The sequence below is a fragment of the Lutra lutra genome, chromosome 6 (assembly GCF_902655055.1).
Source record: "Lutra lutra chromosome 6, mLutLut1.2, whole genome shotgun sequence".
Lineage (NCBI taxonomy): Eukaryota > Metazoa > Chordata > Mammalia > Carnivora > Mustelidae > Lutra > Lutra lutra.
The window spans coordinates 48,846,407-48,868,696 of NC_062283.1; the positions used below are offsets into that span (position 1 = coordinate 48,846,407).

The 22,290-nt window shown below is 36.6% G+C and overlaps 1 protein-coding gene across 3 annotated transcripts in view; it reads right to left on the reverse strand.

Moving 5' to 3' along the window:
• Window positions 1-22,290, reverse strand: part of PRIM2 (DNA primase subunit 2) — a 333,098-nt gene that overhangs the window by 245,851 nt on the left and 64,957 nt on the right. For all 3 annotated transcript variants that reach the window (XM_047733345.1, XM_047733346.1, XM_047733343.1), the window contains exons 6-7: window positions 21,495-21,596; window positions 18,690-18,827 (exon numbers count right to left, since the gene is read on the reverse strand). In XM_047733345.1, the coding sequence (XP_047589301.1) occupies window positions 18,690-18,827; window positions 21,495-21,596 (240 nt within the window). The remainder of the gene's footprint in view (window positions 1-18,689; window positions 18,828-21,494; window positions 21,597-22,290) is intronic.

The window sequence follows — 22,290 nt, forward strand, 5'->3', positions numbered from 1 at the left end:
TTCAGTTTTGCAAGATTAAGAGAGATCTGGAGATGGATGGTAGTAATGACTGCATAACAGCATGAATGTACTTAATACCACTCTACTGTACACTTAAAAATGGTTAAGACATTGTATCATGTATATTTTGCCATAATCAAAAAAATACCTAAGAAAGGGGCTCCTGGGTGGCTTGGTCGTTAAGCGTCTGCCTTTGGCTCAGGTCATGATCCCAGGGTCCTGGGATCAAACCCTGCATAGGGCTCCCTGCTCAGCAGGAAGCTTGCTTCTCCCTCTCCCACTCCCCCTGCCTATGTTCCCTCTCTCACTGTGTCTCTCTCTGTCAAGTAAATAAATAAGATCTTGAAAAAAGAAAGAAAGAAAACGAAAAAATACGAATGACAGAAGCAAAGACACAAGACATGGAGTAGAAAGTTCATGGACTATGTAAAGTGACAATAAGATCAATATAGGGCATATAAGACATGGGGTGGATAGGTTGTAGGATAAGCAGGGAAAGTGGGAGTCATGATACAGAGTTTAACTGAGATAGCTTTGAACAATCAGGAAGAGCTACCTAAGTTTTTGCATCCAAGATTAAGCTGGTATAAAAAACAAAAAACATCATATTCTCTCTCTCTCTCTCTCTCATGCGTGCACACACACACACACACACACACAAGATACTATGAAGTGCCTATTCTAAAACAACAGTGAATTAAGGTACCTCATTCAACACAACAATCTAATACAAAAGAATCATAAAGAAAGGAACTTATTTTTGTGAGTGGTAACATACAGATAAGGACTACCTTGTCACCTGCCAGGAACTCAAACACAATAGAGTGAATGAAAACAATAACCTTGCATTTGCTGTGACATCCTCCACTCTGCAGACTTTTCCTTTACAATGGTAAGCAAAGAGGGTGTTTTTCTACCTATCCTTGCTACCTTCTACACCCATACTTGGTGACTTGGGACGTGAGAGCAGAATCAGTGCCAATCCATTCCCAAGAGTAACCAGATAGTGTGACTTACCCTTACTCAATCACTCAAGAGACTAATAAATCTGGATTTAGTGATTCAAACAGTAAAAATAAGTCCTACATGCTCGTTTCAAAAACACCCACTAAAAACAGGAAAAAAGACTGGCAAGCAGTTTATTACTGAGACCCTGATACACACAAGGCATACAAGGATTCAACACATTCTTGATTTTAGTTTCTCTCAATTCAGTTTCTCTCAAAAATAAATTCCAAGTTCCTTTTCTACCAAAGCCTCTTCTTTCTTCACAACTTAAAGATCACAAGCCCATTTACCCAATAAAGGTATGTTCCAGCTGGTCATCAGCAATACAATCAGCTCCTAGTAGTACCATCCACTGTGGAATACAGCTCATCCTACCAGGCACATTAGAGCTTAAAGTTCTTACCCTAACAGAAAAAAAACTGTAACCATGTACAATGACTAGACTTATAGTGGTGATCATTTTGCCATCATGAAATATTATTTAGTTCCATCTCACCAAAATTCAGCAAAGCTGATCAACCCTGAGGCAAACATGTAAGGCTGGCGAGCTCAATTCCTATTTTCTTTGCCTGTCTCCATCAAAAGTGGCTGAAGAAAAAAAAAATATTTGCCCTCCCAACCAAAGAAGGCCATGAGACATAGTTCTGGCCAAGGAGAAATAAACAGAATTTGCTAAGGGATAACGATTCTGAAAAAACATCTGCTCCTCTTGCTCCTCTGATGAAGAGAAGCAGCTGATCTTCCTAACAAAGACAAGAAAACCAAAGCCACGTGTCCTTGCAACTGAGAGACAATAACTGTGAGGAAAAGTAGATTTAAGAGGACTTAAGAAACACCCTGACGTTGTTAAGCCACTGCAGTATGGTGCACAAACACCTATTTCAAGGTGAGTGAGAAAAATAACTCTGACGTTAGTAGTTTAAGATATTTAACTGGCTTAATATATTTCTAACTGGTAAATTCCCAATTCTACCATTACTCTATACTAAGGTGCTGACTGACAAACTTATGCTCATCAACACTCATCCAAAAAGAAAACAAAAAAAAAAAGAATCCTACTCATGCCATCTCCCACAAAGAGAAAGATACTCTTAAAGATCATGAGCAAAGAAACCATGGATTCACTAGGACAGGCCTGAAATTCTAGCTCAGCAGCTTACTAGCACTGGGATCTTGGTTAAGTTAGTCAACCTTTTAAAGCTTCAGTTTCCGCATCTGCAAAAACCATGCTAAGAACCACCTCACAATATTACTAACAGGATTAAATCGGTAATGCATATAACAAATGCAATGGCGTCTGGTGTACGGTAAGTGCTTTAAAAAAATTAGAAACTCGCCTCCATCACCACTACCACAATCACCATAGCCCAGCAGGCCAGTTCTCCAGCTAAAATACGTCAAGTTCAGAAGCCCTTGACATAAGAATGATTCAGCACCACATGAAACTGAAGGGGAAAATACAGTTTCAAAGCATGGGTGTGTGTGTGCACGCATCCATGCACGTGCACATGTACACCGCCTTAAGCTTAACTACGGGGTGCAACTGATAAATACTTGCTGAGGAATACGTTCCTTAGTCCATGTTAAGAAATGAGAGTAAAGGAGCACCTGGGTGGGTCAGTGGCTTATAGCCTCTGCCTTTGGCTCAGGTCATGATCTCAGGGTCCTGGGAGTCCTGGGATCGAGCCCGCATCAGGCTCTCTGCTCAGCAGGGAGCCTGCTTCCCCCTCTCTCTCTGACTGCCTCCCTGCCTACTTGTGATCTCTCTGTGTCAAATAAATAAATAAAATCTTAAAAAAAAAAAAAAGAAGAAGAAATGAGAGTAGAAACACATAAAACATTGAAGCTATCAAGGTAAAGAAATAATTTCTATGACTTTCAGTACACAATTTTTTTAGCCATCCTCAAGAAGTAGAGATGATTTCCTTCTTAATATTTCAAACAAAACTCAAAAGTAGTCTGAAGGATTAATGAAAATGTACTTACAAAGCTTTAAGCTACTTGGAAGAAAAGACTATAAATGCAAATTTTTATTCTCTTTCTTTGGGATTACAGCTGCCCTGTCAAAATCCAAAGCTGTATTAGTTTGTTTTTTCCTAAAGACTGAATATTATTTCATCTTCTTTCCATTATTTTAGGCTTTAATGGTCAATGTGATAACTGTGCATTTTTTTATGGAACAGTTATAGAAGATAACATTCTGATTAGCAATCCTGCTTGCTCTTCTTCTGTTTTCAAATTTATGAGAAAGAAATCCATCTTCTCTATCTTCTTCAGTTTCAGTTCTCTATTTTCTAGATCATTACCTCATTCATACCTCAATTTAGTAAGCTCACCGACAATGTTCGCCTAACTGTTTTGCAACTCAACAAATATAATCTTGTATATGGACAAAATCGTAGTTTCACAAAGAACAGCCATAATTTCTTTAAATGAGAGCTTCAACACAAAATTTCCATATTACCGAAGTTTCCTAACTCTATGATAGGTTTCCAAGCTAATACCACGTTTTAAAATGTACCCTAAAAGCATAAAATGATTTTTTTAAAAAAAAGCATTTTTTAACAGCAAGAGGGCTCATAAAACATTTACTCCTACTCTTAAAGTCTCCTTAAAAATTTAAGGGAAACAAAACCTGTGCATTTAGTTACCCTCAATTCCATCATTCCTTGATTATTTCTAATATAAACAAGTCTAGGATAATTTTCATTTGCTCTTTTTATTTTTGTTTTGAACTTATGCATTACTCCCCTAAATATTCTAGATAATATTCCCCACACCACCCCAATGTTAGTATATACCCTGCCTATTTGAGTTCAGAAGGTTCTGTGTCACTTGGATAAAGATGTAAAGCCTTAATAAGATTTTTATTTCTGAGGCACAAGATTCACAATGCATGTAAACCAGAAGATGGATTCTGTACTCTCTGACAAGTTCCTCAAATATATGTGTACAATTAAACAGACAAGCAGTGAAATTTGAAGGCACAGAATCAGACACTCCCTGAATGGAGTGAGCAGGAGGAGAAATGCCAGGGCTTGTTATCAGCCACAGGTACAGACAAGGAAGAAACAAAGAGGGAACTCAAAGATGAAGACAAATAACAGTGATCTTATTCACCATCCCCTACCCCTACTCACCAAAAAGAAAAGATCAGAGAACTGTTCATAGCTAAGAAAGAGCTCTGCGAAACCCAGATCAAAGCTGCTGTCTTCTTTGAAGCCCTCTCTGGGATCTCCACACTGAATTCATCACTCTCTTTTCTGTGCTACTCTGTACTTAAGCTTTTACTGACCACAGTGTAGGAGAACCATTTACATCTCTCTCTCACTGCTGCTCCCTCTCACATGTTCTGAACACCCTGAAAGCTCAATCACACCTGTCACCAGTGTTTGTGCCTGGTCAAAAGTGAATATTCAAGAAAACTTACTAAATTGAATCTGAATAAAAATCTTTTTCTCAACATTATATAACCATGACAAAATTAAATGACAGCTGGTTATAAAAGAAAGCAAACCTGATTATAAACAAATACTTCTTTTTAATATTTCTTTTCTCTGGCACATATATTAAGTGTTACAGGTAAAAGAGTAGACCTGGGCAATTTAATATAGGATGTGGCCAACCTATTTCCATGAAACAAAGCTGGTTTAACTTTTTTTTTTTAAGATTTATTTATTTATTTGATAGAGAGAGGGAATGCAAGCAAAGGGAGGAGCGGCAGGCAGAGGGAGAGGGAGACGCAAGCTCCCCACTGAGCAGAAAGGCCAACTCTGACTCCCCAACGCCAACTCGGATGACTCAGACAACTCGGACTACGGGACTCGGACTCCAACTCTGCCTCCGGGGCTCAATCCCAGGACCCTGGGATCATGACGTGTGCCAAATGCAAATGCTTAACCAACTAAGCCACCCAGGCACCCCGAAGTTGACTTAATATAATATTTTTCTTTGGTTTAAATCCTCTGTGTCCTCTGTGTATGTGTGTTTATATATATCTTCCTCCCATTCTCATTCTTTCTTTCATTAATGATGAATCAGAAACCCTTAAAAAAACTAAAATTCAAGGGGCGCCTGGGTGGCTCAGTCGTTAAGTGGCTGCCTCTGGCTTGGGTCATGGTCCCGGGGTCCTGGGATCGAGTCTTGCATCGGGCTCCCTGCTCAGTGAGGAGTCTGCTTCTCCCTCTCTCTCTGCCTGCCCCTCTACCTACTTGTGATCTCTGTTTGTCAAATAAATAAATAAAATCTTAAAAAAAAAAAACTAAAATTCAAAAATGTCTAATCATTATTTTTCAATGTCCAGTCGTGGTAACAAATTACACTCTCAACATCTAATTTTTTAGATATTAGATATTAGATATTTCTCAAATATTTTTCATAATCCTAGCTTCCCTGTGCAAAATTTTTAAATTGGAAAACTAAACTAATAGAACATTGTACATTAACTAACTGGAATTAAAATAAAAACTTAAATAAAAAATAAAAATACTTTATAATAAAAAATTGGAAAACAGGTGATGCATCTTTCTTTGTAGTGACCGAATAAATTTTTGCTCTAAGAGAGCAGAACTGTCAAAGATTTGAATTTACAAGCACCCCCCCAAAAAAAACTATTTCAGTATTCAGCTGTTTCCTAGCAACAGAATCTGCTGATATTTTCTCATCACAAGTAACAGACAAAAATTTGTTTTTTGGTGCTCTCAGGTATCAATAAAAGCAATGCAGCTCAGTGAAAAAAAATTAGTAAATAAACCATAAATGACATATAAAGTACTAAGTTTTTCAAGACAATTTTGGCTACTCCTTTAAAATGGTTAACTATAAATCTTAAATATGATAAATGATCTGAGGAACAGAAGTGTTTATAAAAAGGGATCTTTTCTGTTTCTGGGGGTAGGTAGGATGCACAGAGGATACAAGGTGACCACAAAAACAGTAACCTAAGAATTACTCTATAAAGAGTTAGTCCAATCATGAAGAAGGAAGTTGCTATTCTCAAGGTAGCTAGAGTTTAAGCCTGGATTATGCTGCATCATCAGAGTTTCTAAACAAAGTATAAAATTCCCATCTTGTCAAAAGAGTAACAGTTTAAACTACTATAGAGGGACGCCTTGGGTGGCTCAGTTGGTTGGACAACTGCCTTCGGCTCAGGTCATGATCCTGGAGTCCCGGGATCGAGTCCCGCATCGGACTCCCGGCTCCACGGGGAGTCTGCTTCTCTCTCTGACCTTCTCTTCGCTAATGCTATCTTTCAAATAAATAAATAAAATCTTAAAAAAAAAAAAAAACTACTATAGACAACTGCACTAGTTCTTCGGAAGTATTCTGAGGTCATAAACAGTTGCACTTTACCCATTATCAAGATTTTACTCTTTTATAGACAGTACACTCAAGTGTAACCTCATTTCACTTTAGTTTTCTCAACAAATCTGGAGAAAATGCAAACATGCAGTTCTCACAAGGTACTTCCTAAGGTCCTGAGCACATACTCTGCACAAGGCACTGTGCTAGGCATCAGAGATAATTAAGCAGGATATAGCACAAGCCCCACCATGGAGAAGATGAATATGGCTCGATCTTTACCCTGGTAAACCCTACATTTAAAACATGTAGGGGTGCCTAGGGTGGCTAAGTCGGTTAATGGTCTGCTGAGTGAATTCTGGTAAACCGTTCAAATTTTCTGGGGTTATGCTTTCATGGGCAAAATGAAGAGGCATTACTGGTATTACTGAGAGCCTCTCATAATAAGAAAGAATTGCACTAAAGCACTACCACATGGAACAGGACAAGCAAGCATGTCCATTGATATCTATAAACCTAGAGTTTACATTCTAGCTGCCAAAACTAAGGGCAAGAAAACACACAAATGATTATCACACAACTCTAAAATCCTTGCCTGCTCTAAAAATTCTATGTATATGTACCACTAACATTTGCTGGCAACTAAAAAGCCAAGAAAACTTGAAATAAGTGATTCATTACAATTCTTGCCACCATTAATTTCCATAAGCACAAAATGCAAAGGTATACTAAGCATTATAGGGAAAAAAATGGTAAAATCGAAACTCCTTAAAATATTCTTTTTCACAAAAACGAACCCCTTCAAAAGAACACCTTAAAAAATTACTAGCACTTTGAAACTTTTAAGCACTTTCATGTACATTACTGATTTTTCTCAGTAAATAAACCTTTTTTTTTCTTTTTTTTTTTTTTTTTTTAGATTTTATTTATTTGATCGAGGGAGAGAGAGATCACAAGTAGGCAGAGAGGCAGGCAGAGAGAAAGGGGGAAGCAGGCTCCCCGCTGAGCAGAGAGACCAATGCAAGGCTCGATCCCAGGACCCCGAGATTATGACCCAAGCTGAAGGCAGAGGTTTAACCCACTGCCAGCCAGGTGCCCAATGAATAAACCTTTCTATCAAAAACCTAGAATATCTCACTAAAACAAGAAAATAACTGTTACCGAATCCTATTCTGTGAATGGTGCCAAAAGCCTCATTTTCTAAAGTAAAATACATATGGAGAAAGATGGCAAAACTGACTTCTTCTTTTGTGGTATCTAGCTCATTGCACCTGACTGATCCCCATAACCCAACCCTGAAATAGTTCAGTATTTGGTCCTCTTCTCTTTTTATTCTTCACTCCTTAGAAATTACATCCACTAGTTCAGGTTCAAATTTCACAACCATGTGGGTAACTCCCAAATCTGTGTCTTAATCTCCAAGAATTTTTCTAAATTTTAACCCAGATTTATCAGAATGTCCTATTAATCAAGAAATTGAACACCCCCAATACCAAAATCACTTTCTATCCCAAATAGCTCTGTCTCACATCCCTATTGCTAAAACACATATCCAATGGTAACACAAGCAGTTTTATTCAAAATGGTTTCCAAAATAAGAGCCAAGATGCTCTTCAACAGACAAATGGATAAAGAAGATATGGTTCATATATACAATGGAATTATTACTCAGCCATCAGAAAGGATGAATACCCAACTTTTGTATCAGCATGGATAGGACTGGAGGAGATTATGCTGAGTGAAATAAGTCAAGCAGAAAAAGTCAATTATCATAAGGTTTTGCTTACTTGTGGAGCATAAGGAATAACATGAAGGACATTAGGAGAAGGAAAGGAAAAGTGAATTGGGGGAAATCGGAGGGGGAGATGAACCATGAGAGACTGTGGACTCTGAGAAACTGAGAGTTTTGGAGGGGAGAAGGGTGGAGGGATGGGTGAGCCCAGTGGCAGGTATTACAGAGGGCACGTACTGCATGGAGCACTGGGTGTGATGCTTAAACAATGAATCTTGGAACACTGAAAAAAAAAATTAAATTTTTTAAAAATGGTTTCCAAAATAGATATATGCAAGATGACCTACTGAGATAGAGAAAGAAATTAACTATCTATTCCCTTTTTTCTTCTTTTTTAAAACTACTTTCTAATGTCTACATCTGTACATTGAAGATGTGTGATACTTTAAGTAAGGGAGCACAATCAAAAAGTCCGGAAACCACTAACATACAGACTAAAACTCAAACTCATAAGCCTGGTGATATCCACTGTTAAAATTTGATCTTCTACTATTCTTCATAGACATTAAATCCAAGCAAACATACCACTAACAAACACAGCCTAGGCATTCCAGCACCCCAATCATTTAGCTCTACTACTCTCTGCAAACTGTTCATCTCTCCATCTAGCAAATCACTTAAAGCCAAGGTCAACTCCATTCTCAAAATTCCCTCAGTTGAGGTGACAGAACTCTCAGGACAATGCCCATTTCAACCTAGTCAATGAGTCTTTCCTGTACATTTTAGCTCTCCCTACTAGATAAAAGGGATCTTGAGGGTCAAAGTCCCGTCTCATAAATGTCCCATCTCCCATCCTATCCTAGGCACTACATAGTAAACCTAACATGTTAAAGAAATGCTTGTTGAATGGACACAATTGTAAGCTGGACATTATATAAGGTTGAATAAACCACTATCTCACAAACCAAGTAACGATCTAGTTCAGGTTAGCATCCTCAGTCAACTAGTGTGTCTCAAAATAGAAGGAGGATGTTTACTTCTTCCCGCAAAATGATTCTTTCCATTAGTTTCATGGCTTTCAACTGCAACATTTTGTTTCCTACAGATCAGTACCATGAGAGAATAAATGGGCCGGTGTCGGATACTAAATAAAGGTGCAGGTGAAGCATTAGCTGCAGCACTGATTGATTCATTGTAACCGCCTTAAAATGACATTATATAATCAGAAAGAAATATTAGAAAAGACACAGTAATCAATCTAAAACCTAAGAAAATCAACTAGTTAGACATAAAACAAAAATTCTTGTGTAATTACAAATTAAGTAACCATTCAAGAAAATTAATTATATTTAACCACAATTTAAGAAACTAAACTGAATACAGCTTTTTAAAAGAGGATAAAATATTTAAGAGGATTGTAAGCTCTTTAGAAATAAAAATTACTTGATCAAGTGCTTATAAAGAACATTTTTCCAAAGCAGCAAGACATGGTGAGCCACAAACTTAACTAGTATTCTAAAAATGTGAAAAGGAAACCCTTTTCAAAAAAAGAAAATCTTTCCTTTTGCTGTGACTTTGAGAAAGGGCTTCTTTATTTGCCTGCCATTATTTCTTTGAGAACTTATCAAAGTCCTTCTTTCTATATCTAAATTAGAAGTGTGTAAATAATACTTTCTGAAAGTCTATATTTTTAATTTGTACCAGCACCTTCTAATGATGAATCTCACAAAGAGAAAATGAAAATAGTCACACTATGCCAGAAAAAAGATAATTTACTTTAAGGAAATTCAGCTACAATTTAAGAAGCTGTCACATTTTTCAAAACAAACAAAGCATATTCTACTGCTTCATGACACAGAGTAAAGGTTGTATGGAAACTCGTGATCAGTTGTGCGCCCTCCTTGGTTCTCCACTGAAGAGCCACTCTCTCCTATGTGATCTCATGGAATCTCATGGCCTCACCTTCTCCTCCCCAGAAATCTAACTTCTAAATCCAACTTCATAGCTGCCATCTCCAATTGGATGACTAATAAAGCACCTCCCACTTGACCTAGTCAAAACAGAACTCTTGGTTTTATTCTACGTACTTCTCTCACAGGCCTCCCCATCTTGGTAAAAGGCATCACCCCCTAATCAGTTATTTAGGCCAAAAGTCTAGGCAGTGTAACACAGTGGTCCAGAATAGAAACTCCAAGTCCTGATCACATGGATTCAAATATTGCCTCTGCTCCTCTCTACCTGTGCAGAGATGTCATAAGCCTCCGAATACTGACAGCACCCACCTGATATAGTTACCATGAAGATTAAATATGCTAATTCATATAAAGTATTTAGAAATGCACCTGGCAAATATTAAATCCAGTTCCAGCTATCATTATGATTATCTATTTCCTCTTTCCTCTCACAGCCAGTCTGTCATGTCACCCTCATGCAATCACCCATTTCAAGCCACCATCTAGACAGCAATAAACTTCCCAACTACTTTTCATGTTTCCATTCTTTCTTGCCCCTCAAAGTGCTTTACAAGCAGCAGCCACAGTAATCTATTTAAAACATAAATCAGATCATATCACTCCCACATTCAAAACCATCCAATGGTTTTCTACTGAGTTATGTTAAATCAAACTCTTGACCCTGATTTATCCAAAGTCCTGTATCGAGTCATCGCAGGCCCATCTTGTACTACTCTCTGCTGGCTCACTACACTCCAGCCACACGGGCCTTTTACATTCTGCAAAAATGCCAAGATTCTCTTCTGCCTGAAACACTTTCCTCTGTATTTGTTCAGCTGGCTCCTTCATGTTAAATACAATAGTGTTATTATTTATTTCTTTGGTAATTGTCTACCTCCACTACAATATAAGATTTTAAAAAACAAAAAAAACTCATCTATCTTAAGTACTGTGTCTCTAGTACCCAAAACAATATGTGGGTAAACAAAAAGTTATTTAAAAAAATAAACCATTGGGATGCCTGGGAGGCTCAGTCCATTAATCGTCTGCCTTCAGCTCAGGTCGTGATCCCAGGGTCCTGGGATCAAGTCCCACATTAGGCCTCCTGCTCAGTGGGGAGCCTGCTTCTCCCTCTGCCTGCTCTGCCTGCTGCTCCCCCTGCTTGTGCCCTCTCTCCGACAAATAAATAAATAAAATATTTTAAATAAATAAACCAACCATTAACTGAAATAACTGGCCAAAGCTTCTAAAATTGTTATGTGAGGCAAATAAATGCATCTTTCCCTCATTCTTTTCCCTAACTGGTTATCGATTTATTGCAACTCAGCTCCTAATTCAACTTTTTTGCCTGTTCTATAACTGGATCCTAATATAATTTTTAGTACTTCCTCAGTTTTTAAAAATCTAAATCCTCAATAATCTAACTCCTTATAAAGATCCAGTTTTCATCAAAAGATTCTAAAAATTACAATTAGAAAATCTGAAATTTAGGGCTCCAGCAATTACTAGCCAACAGAACCCTGGACCAATTACTTAGCCTCTTAGAGCTACATTTTCCTCACTGTATAATGCAGACGGTAGTCCCTGTCTATCTCAGAGGACTGTGGTAAAGGTCCAGTGAGGCAGCAAATAATAAACTATACACAAGTGGAGGCTATTATAATCTATCAGAGCTCAATAAAACTTTACTGGGCACTTGCTAGACATTAAATAACAAATAACAAATTTTAATTAAGACAAGAGCCCCTACTCTTACAGAATTTACATTTTTGTTGAGAGAAAAAAAACACACAATGAGCATAATTTCATCATAGTTTGGTATTTTCTTCAGAAGTAAAAAAGTCATAAAAGTCCAACAGAAACGAAGAACTTGCTCCAGACTGAAGGAGACTAAAAAAACGTAACATATCTGATACAAAATTGAATCCTTCTGAAATTAAGGACATAATTCAACTGTGAAACTTGAATGAGAACTGAGGATTAGATGGTACTCATGTATTGATGCTAATTTGCTTATTCTCAAAGTTGAACTGTCGTTATACAGGAGAATATCTTTGTTTATAAATGCTCACTTCGGCAGCACATACACTAAAATTGGAACAATATAAAAATTACAACCTATAGTACTGGGGGCAATGAGACATCAGGTTGGGAATTTATTTTCAGAAGCCTATGGCAAAATGCTATTGTTTACTTGCAACTTTTTTGTAAGTATGTATTTCAAAATTGTAAAACATTATTAATTTTTTCAAAGTTACTTTGTTTTTGTTTTAAGTAGCATGGAGCCCAATTCAGGACTTGAACTCACAACCCTGAGATGAAGACCTAAGCTGAGATCAAGAGTCAGGCGCTTAACCAACTAAGCCACCCAGGCGCTGCTTTTTTTTTTTTTTTTTAAGAGTTTTTATTTATTTATTTGACAGAGATCACAAACAGGCAGAGAGACAGGCAGAGAGAGAAGCAGAAGCAGGCTCCCCACTGAGAGAGCCCAATGGCAGGGCTCCATCCCAGGACCCTGAGATCATGACCTGAGCCAAAGGCAGAGGCTTAACCCACTGAGCCACCCAGGCGCCCCTTTAAAGTTACTTTGGAGGGAGGAAAAAATGAGCAGGAGGGAAAAAAGAGAAAAGAATTTTTCCCAATAGGGTACAAAACTTAAATGAAATTTGATGAAAAAATGAAAGTGTTACTAACTTAGGAACTTACAAAAGTTTGTCTTTAATCTCCAATTTATAAAGTTTGCTGAAAACTGTACACATCCTTCCTTGCACATAGATTATTAGAAAGATAAACTGAAGAGCAAATATGCATGTGCTCATTTTTACTGGCACCCAAACAACTTCTCACATTTTTTCAGCCACAATTATTATATTATGTGCACAGATTAACAATTAGGAAAAGAGAAGGAAAAAGACCAAAATCAGCACAGGAGTGGTACCAATACTCTAGAAGCTTTTTGAAATGCATCATGACATTTTTGTTTTTCTTGGGACCTGGGAGGGCATTTAGTAAATGAGAGTGAGGGTTGCCCAATGTCCTAAAAAGTATACAGCTGATTCACACAAAGAAGTGCTATCCAAAATGTCAGCAGAGAAAATGGGTGAATAAAACCAGTAATAATAAAACAAGAGGAATGGCCAACTAGTAGGCAAACATCAGTGTCTACCACAGAGATTTACTGTAGTGAAAGACACTATCTTCATCCGTAAATAGATATGGTCCAAGGTAAGTCACAAACTACTAAAGAAACTATTTAAAAACATTAACTTTGGGGTGCTTGGGTGGCTCAGTCGGTTAAGCGTCTGCCTTCAATTCAGGTCATGATCCCAGATCCTGGAATGGAGTCCTGCATTGGGCTCCCTGCTCAGCGAGGAGCCTGCTTCTCCCTCTGCTTATATGTATACGCGTGCTCTCTCTCTTCCTCTCAAATAAAATCTTTTAAAAAATTAAAACATAAAAACATTAACTTTACTGAGAGTTTTTTTAAAGTAAAAAATACAGAATTAGGGAAGGAGGAAGAATATTAATAGTAAATACCTATTGTACTGGTGCTTTCATAAAGTGCCTTATTAATAAAACTAGTTAATATTTTAGTCTTCCCAAATACTGAAATAGTTGAATTATACATGTTTAGGTAACCCTGGACAGTCAGTAATAAAAATCATTTAAATGAGAAAATATTATAATTTTTAACTCAAAAGAAAGGTTGGCCTATGCTTCTGCTGGTATCAGTATAGCCTAAAAAGAGCCACATCACAACTTTGAAGTTCTCTTTTGCTTGGAGTACCACAAAGTTATTTTAAAAAACTAGACTCATTTTAAAAGGCAAAGGTACTGCAAAATGTTATTTTTATTCAAGTATAGTTAACATACATATTAGTTTCGTGTGCAATGTAACAACTCAACAATTCTATACATTACTCATCTGGACAAGTGCACTCTTAATCTTCCTCACCTATTTCAGCCATCCCCTGCCAGCCTCCCATCTAGGAACCATCAATTTGTTCTCTGTATTTAAAAGTCTTTTTGTCTCTTTTTTTATTTCTTAAATTCCCCATGAGTGAAATCATATGGTATGTCTTTCTCTGACTTATTTCACTTAGGATTATACCCTCTAGATCCATCTATGTTGTTGCAAATGACAAGATTTCATTCTTTATAGGTGAGTAATTTTCTTGTGTATGTGTGTGTGTACACATCTTCTTATCCATTCATCTGTTGATGGACACTTGGATTACTTCCATATTTTGGCTATTATAAGTAATACTGCAATAAATATATGGGTACATATATCTTTTTGCATTAATACTTTCATATTCTTTGTGTAAATAGCCAGTAGTGGAATTGCTAGGTCATATGATAGTTCTATTTTTAATTTTTTGAGGAACCTCCATACCATTCTCCATAGTGACTGCACCACCTTGAATTTCCATGAACAGGGCACAGGGGTTCCTTCTCCACATCCTTACCAATATATTTCTTGCTTTTGTGATTTTAGCCATTCTGACATATGTAAGGTGATATCTCATTGTCATTTTGATTTGCATTTCCCTGATGATGAGTGATGTTGAGCATCTTTTCATGTGTCTTTTGGCTATCTCTATGTCTTCTTTGGAAAAATGTCTATTCAGACCCTTTGTCCATTTTTTTTATCAGATTGTTTTTTTGGTGTTGAGTTGTAGTAAGTTAATACCTTTGGACATTAACTCCTTATGAGATACATCACTTGTAAATACCGTTTCTCATTCAGTAGGCTTTTAGTTTTGTTGATCTTTCCTTTGCTGTGGAGAAACTTTTTATTTTGATGTAGTCCCAACAATTTAATTTTGCCTTTGTTTCCCTTGACAAAGGAAACATATCTAGCAAAACAGTCCTATAGCTGATGTCCAAGAGACTAATGTCTATGTTTTCTTCCAGGATTTCTATGGCTTCACATCTCACGTTTAGGTTCTTCATCCATTTTCAGTTATTATAGTCTAAGAAAGTGGCCCAGTTTCATTCTTTTGCATGTAGCTGTCCAGTTTTCCCAACACCAATTGTTGAAGAGACTTTTTCCCATTGTATATTCTTACCTCCTTTGTCATAGATTAATTGATCATCAAAGCATGAATTCATTTCTGGACTCATTCTGTTCAATTGATCTGTTTTATATTTTTATGCCAGGACCATGCTGTTTTGATTACTACAGTTTTACAGTCTATTTTGAAATTTGAGATTGTGATACCACCAGTTTTGGTTATTTGGGCTCTTTTGTGGTTCCATAAAAATTTTGGAGTTATTTGTTCTAGTTCTCTGAAAAATGCTGTTGGTATTTTGATAGGGATTGCACTAAATCTGTAGATTGCTTTGGGCGGAACAGACATTTTAACAATATTGGTTCTCCCAATCCATGAACACGGAATATCTTTCCCTTTGTTAGTGTCATCTTCAATTTCTTTCATCACTGTTTTACAGTTTTCAGAGTACAGGTCTTTCACTTCCTGGCTTAAGTTTATTCCTAAACATTCTATTAGATTTGCACGTTTGGTACTTGATTCAGAACTTCAAGGTTATGTGATGTGGCTCTTTTAAGCTATACTGATTCCAGTCAGAAGTACAGGCCAACCTTTCCTTTGGAGTTAAAAAGGGTAATATTTTCTGGTATAAATAATTTTTATTACTGATTAGGGTTATCGAAATATGTATAATTCAGCTCTATCAGCATTTTGTATAATTATAAACAGAACTGTTTTCTTAATTTCTTCTTGCTACTTCATTATTAGTGTATAGAAATGCAAGATTTTGGGGTGCCTGGGTGGCTCAGTCCGTTAAGCATCTGCCTTTGGCTCAGGTCATGGTCCCAGTGTCCTGGGATGGAGCCCTGCATTAGGTTCCTTGGTCAGTGGGGAGTCTGCTTCTCTATCCCTCCTCCGCTGACTCCTGCTTATTCTCTCTACCTCTCTGAAGTAAATAAATAAAATCTTAAAAAAAAAAAAAAGAAAAAGAAAAAAAATGCAAAATTTCTATTATTAATTATGTAATCTGTGACCTTCCTGAATTCATTTGTCAATTATAGTAGATTTTAATGGAGTCTTTCAGATGTTCTATATATATTAGGTCATCTGCAGATAGTGGAAGTGACTTCTTCCTTAACCAATTTGGATCTCTTCTGCCTCTTTTTTACTGTAGGACTACTGTGGCTAGGATTTCCAGTAATGCATTAAATAAAGGTAGGAGAGTAGACATCCTTGTATCATTCCTGATCTTAAGGAAAAACCTCTCAGTTTTTCACCATGGAGTATGATGTTAGTGTGTGGGTCTTTCATATATGGCCTTTATTGTGTTGAGGTACATTCCCTGTAAACCTATTTTGTTCAGAGTTTTATCAGGAATGGACGTTGTATTTTGTCAAGTGCTTTTTTTCCACATTTATTGAAACGATCATAAGGCTTTTACCTCCTTGTTGATGAGATTTATCATACTGATCAATTTGTGAATACTGAACCACCCTTGCATCCCTGGAAGAAATCCCACTTTAATGGATTGTTGAATTTAGTTTTTTAATATTTTGTTGAAGATTTTTACAACTGTGTTCATCAGATACTGGCCTATAGTTCTTTTTTGTAGTACCTTTTAGTATTAGGGTAATGCTGACTTACAGAATGAATCTGGAAGCTTTCTCTCTGCTCCTGTTTTTTGGAATAGTTTGAAAAGAGTATTAACTCTTCTTTATTCGGTAGAATTTGCCTTGAAGCCATCTAATCCTAGACTTTTGTTTGTTGGAAGGTTTTAATTACCAATTCAATTTCATTGCTACTAATCAGTCTGTTCAAATTTTCTTTTTATTACTGATTCAGTTTTGGAAGCTTAAATATTTCTAGGAATTTACTCATTTCTTCTTGGTTGTCCAATTGCCTGGCATATAATTTTCCATAACATTCTTTTATAATCCTTTATATTTCTGTGGTATCAGCAAGTATTTCTCTTCTTTGATTTCTGATTTTTATATGAGTCCTTTTTTTTTTTTTTAATGAGTGTGGCTAAAGGTTTATCAATTTTGTTGATCTTTTCAGAGAACCAACTCTTGACTCCATTGATCTATTTTTTCTTCAGTCTCTATTTCATTTATTTCTACTCTAATCTTTATTATTTTCTTCCTTCTACGGGCTCCAAGCTTTGGTTCTTTTTCCAGTTTCTTTAGCTATAAGGTTCGGTTGTTAATTTGTAATTTTCCTTGCTTCTTAAGGTAGGGCCTATACTGCTATTATCCTCCCTCTTAGAACCGCTTTTGCTGCATCTCCAAAATTTTGTCATTGTATTTTCATTTGTTTCCAAGTATATTTTAATTTCCTCTTTGACTTCTTGATTGGCCCATTCATCATTTAGCAATGTGTTATTTAACCTCCATATATTTGTGTTCTTTCCAGAGTTTTCTTGTGACTTGATTTCTAGTTTCATACTGTTGTAGTCGCCAAAAATGCATGATACGATTTCAATCTTTTGGAATTTGTTGAAACTTGTTTTGTGGCCTACCATGTGATCTATTCTGAAGAATTTCCCATGTGCACTTGAAAAGAATGCGTATTCAGCTGTTTGGGGATAGAATGTTCTGCATATATCTCTTAGATCCATCTGGTTCAGTGTGTCAAACAAAGCCAGTTTCCTTGTTGATTTTCTGTCTGGATGGTCAACTCATTGATGTTAAGTAGGGTATTCAAGTCCCCTACCAAAACATGTATTTTTAAGATGTTATCACTGAAGTGTAACTCTTTCAACAAATCCACTGAAAAGCACTCATCATGTTTCGTTTTGTTAAAGATTTTATTTATTTATTTGACAAAGAAGAGAGAAAGAATACATAGGCATGGAGAGCAGCAGGCAGAGAGAGAAAGAGGCTCCCCGCCGAGCAAGAAGCCCCACGTGGGACTCAATCTCAGGACGCTGGGATCATGACCTGAGCTGAAGGCAGACTCTTAACCAACTGAGCCACCTAGGCATCCCTGATCATATTATTTATTCAAACAGCTACTACCACTTTCACTTAGCAATAGGTTGTTTATTACAGCAGTAGCATATCAGCATTTTGATAAAGGTTTTCTTCTATATCGCCCTCTACAGATACAAAATACCGATTCAGAACAGAAATCTAGGGACCATAACACCATAGGCAACAACAACTGTGAAGGGCCTCATAAGAAATCTATCTCTAAGGAAAAAAGGCACAACCTTGAAGACACAATCCACAGAAGCCTCTCACAGAATTCATCAGGTCACTATTAGTATTACTATAAGAAAGATAACTAAGAAAACTTGGGGCGCCTGGGTGGCTCAGTGGGTTGGGCCGCTGCCTTCGGCTCAGGTCATGATCTCAGGGTCCTGGGATCGAGCCCCGCATCGGGCTCTCTGCTCAGCAGGGAGCCTGCTTCCTCCTCTCTCTCTGCCTGCCTCTCTGCCTGCTTGTGATCTCTCTCTGTCAAATAAATAAATAAAATCTTTAATAAAAAAAGAAAAAAAAGAAAAAAAAGAAAACTAACCATGGGCAGTAACAAATAAAATCCTAGTGGTTCTAGAATTACCAGTATGACATCATAAGCAATTAAAGTATCATTATAAAAATTATCTCTTAAGAAGTACAGAACAAAACTACCAAAAGCATATAATTGAAAATGTGACTATGCAGAAATAAGGTAAATACAGAAATAAAGTGAAACACTTACTGCCAAAGCCTTGGACAGTTTGGCTCTGAACTCATTCAGGACGATTGCCACAATGTCTTTAAGTGGTACATAAGCGAAGCCACTTTCCAAATAGACTTTCCTTCCTCGGAATAAATCCAGAGCATCAGCAAAAGGGATCTGAATTTATAGTGAAACAGGGAAAATAAGTCAGTACGTGTCATGAAAACTCCCTAAATCTTCCTAAGTACTAAATCTAAACAAAATTCTTCCTGTAAGAAATTAACTTGTCCCAGCAGATCAAAAATAAACAAACAAAAAACCAATATATAATCCTTAAAACTAAATGACAAACATTAGTAAGAAATGACAGTCCAAAAATGTGCTCATTTCAGAGTATATGCTTTGAAAAATAATAATAAGCCAAGTTAGAATGCGTTATTTTTATTCTTAACTCATGAATTTACAAATTATAATCTTTAGGATTTTAAACACTCAAGTCAAGCCCACTAAGCATGTTGCATTCCCCTCATATGACATATTCCACAATTTTACTCTGTATCAATTATGTACATACAATATGTTCGATGACAAAAATTACTAGTAATTCTAAATTTCTTCATCTGTTTCCATTATTTCACTAGAAAAATACATTAGAAAAGTTAATCTCAACACCAAGAAATGAAAATAAAAACTGCTCAGTTCCGCTACTGAAGTACTTACCAGTAAATATCATTTAAAACACAATACTCCACTTGCATTTTTTTTAAATCCTGAGAACTACCCTAAAATTTTATGATATGAGAACACAGTATGAGTAAACTGAAAATCATCCTTACTCTCCAATACAGTTTTTTTTAAATGTGGTAAAAAATTAGGTGAAAGAAATGATCCCCAAATTACCTAGTCACCCAAGTTTTAGAGAGGAGTTAAATCTATATGCCTGGGGTGCCTCGGTGGCTCAGTGGGTTAAGCTTCTGCCTTCAGCTCAGGTTATGGTCTCGGGGTCGTGGGACTGAGCCCCTCGTCTGGCTCAGCGGGGAGCCTGCTTCCCCCTCTCTCTCTGCCTGCCTGTTATCTCTTTCTCTGTCAAATAAATAAATAAAATCTTTAAGAAAAATAAATAAATCTATATGCCTAAGAGGCACCTGAAGAGCTCACTTGGTTAAGCATCCAGCTCTTAGCTTCAGCTCAGATCATGATCTCATGAGTCATGGGACTGAGGTAAGTTGGGGTCCGTGCTCAGGGGAAGTACGCTTGAAGATTCTCTCCCTCTGCCCATCCCCACACACACACTGTCTCTCTCTCTCTCAAATAAATATATATATATATCTTTATATAAAAATATAAATATATATCTTTATATAAAAATATAAATATATATCTTTATATAAAAATATAAATATATATTTATAAAAATATAAATATATATTTATATTTTTATAAATATATATTTATATAAATATATAAATATATAATATATATAACTCCAAGATTTTTCTACATATCCAATAAAACCACCCAATAAACAGATTATGTTTTTTTAAAAAAACATATCTATGACTACAACACAGTCCTAAAGAAGCTCATCACTTAATTGAGAAAACAAGACAGACACACATGGAAAGTCAAACAGTTCTGCAGGGTGGTATGTGTATGACACGGCACTGAACAACAGTTACACAGAACATACTGGAGGAGGCGGTTAGAGTGTTTATTTCAATGATCCAGGCAAGAGATGGGGATAGTTTGGAAGCAAGAGTTCTAGTCCAGACTCTGTGACTGACCAGACTTATGATTTCTATATATTTAATGAATGTTTCTAAATTTCAGCAAGGAAGGGGAGAGAGATGGTATAAATGACTCTTAGGTGTTCTTTAGCTCTAATATTCCATGATTCTAGCCTATTAAGGTGGTCACAATGGAAACAAAAATGCCCAAGGAGAAGCAAAAAAATGATGTGAGGAGAGAGTAATAGGAAATGCATGGTGTGGGGAGAATAAATATTGATTCCCATACTCTACATTTGGAAAGCTGACTGAATGATGGCCTAAATGGTAGAAACAGGGAAGTCGAAATAGGGAGCTAATGTGGAAGCAGAATTTTAAATTACTAGCACTCACTGACAATAATCAGTACATGCTTTTCAAAGGAAATTGTGGTGATGCAGCTATCAAATTTTTAAAATTAATTTCAGCTCCACCCCTTCCCCTTCTGGAATTATTCAATTCAAAAGCTATTCAATGGGTTCAAGCCAAGTAGATTATCTGTGCTGAGGAAAAGAGGGCAGCAGAGATGGCCCACTTCAAGATGCCAGAACCTGAGTAGTTGTTAAAGGTTTGTCAGGGGAGAGCAAAAGGGCAGAAAATGCCAGGGCCCAAATGGAATAAGAAAGAGTCTAGGTGGGGAAAATGGTCCAAGCATGGCATCAGAGCCCAAGAGTGATGAAAAGGCTATCACGCAGAGCACTGATCCAGAACAAGGTGTTGAAGCCCAGTGGGTGAAGAGTGTCCCTGCAGGGGCAGCTCAGCATGGGGAGTCAAAGCCTATGTATTTTGAGAAGAGTATTCCTTTAAAAGAATGGCCTGCTTTGGTGGGGTCAGAGTCTAGCCTAACCAGAGTCTAGTCTAACCAAATAAGGTTAGACAGTGTGTAGACTCTGTGGGACAGCCCAGCACAGACTTTTGGCACACCCTCAGCAGGGTTGAAGATGAATTCTGCACAGGAGAGGGAGAAGAAGAGGGAGTAGTAACCAGAGGCTATACGACTGGGTTTATTAACTATGTATATAAAGCTCAATGGGATATATTTAATAAAACTTAGGATGTATTTTAAAAGTTTACATACCTTATAAACTGACTCCGACTCCCAGTCTATCTTAGATCCACTCAAACTGGGTGATGAAGCAAGAATCTCTGGTTCTCGGAGCTTCTTCTCTTCATCACTTATCTAAAAGGAAATATATTTTATACAATTTAAAAAATTAAAGTTCTTAAAAAAAAGAAATTAAAAATCTACATTCAGTTTCAATAAAATACTTTCCTATTCTAGTAAGGATTCAATACTTTTATAAAAATTTTAAAGTCCTGGTATCTCAAATCATTCCTAATATGAGTAATAACTCATTACTATAATTAAGAAAGCCAAAACATGAAAGAAAACTTAAATTCAATATACATTAAAATTTCTACTCCACCATTTTCTGAGAACGTATGATAAACAAACAAAAAAACCCAGAAAGTATTACAACAGGTAATTATAATAAAAACTCAGGTTAGGGGTGCCTGCGTGGCTCAGTTGTTAAATGGCTGCCTTCAGCTCAGGTCATGATCCCAAGATCAAGACCTGCCTCAGGCTCCCTGCTCCATGGGAAGCCTGCTTCTCCCTCTCCTACTCTCTCTGCTTGTGTTCCCTCTCTCGCTATGTATCTCTCTATCAAATAAATAAATAAAATATTTTTTAAAATAAATAAATAAATAAAAATTTAAAAAATAAAAAAAACTCAGGTTAACATAGACTAAAAATAGTCTATGGGAGCATAATAGTCTAACTGGGAACATGATTCCAATTCAAGAGTTATATTAATTTATTACAATACATTATTTGCAATTAAAAATGGTTTAACATATTTCTCAATTTTCTA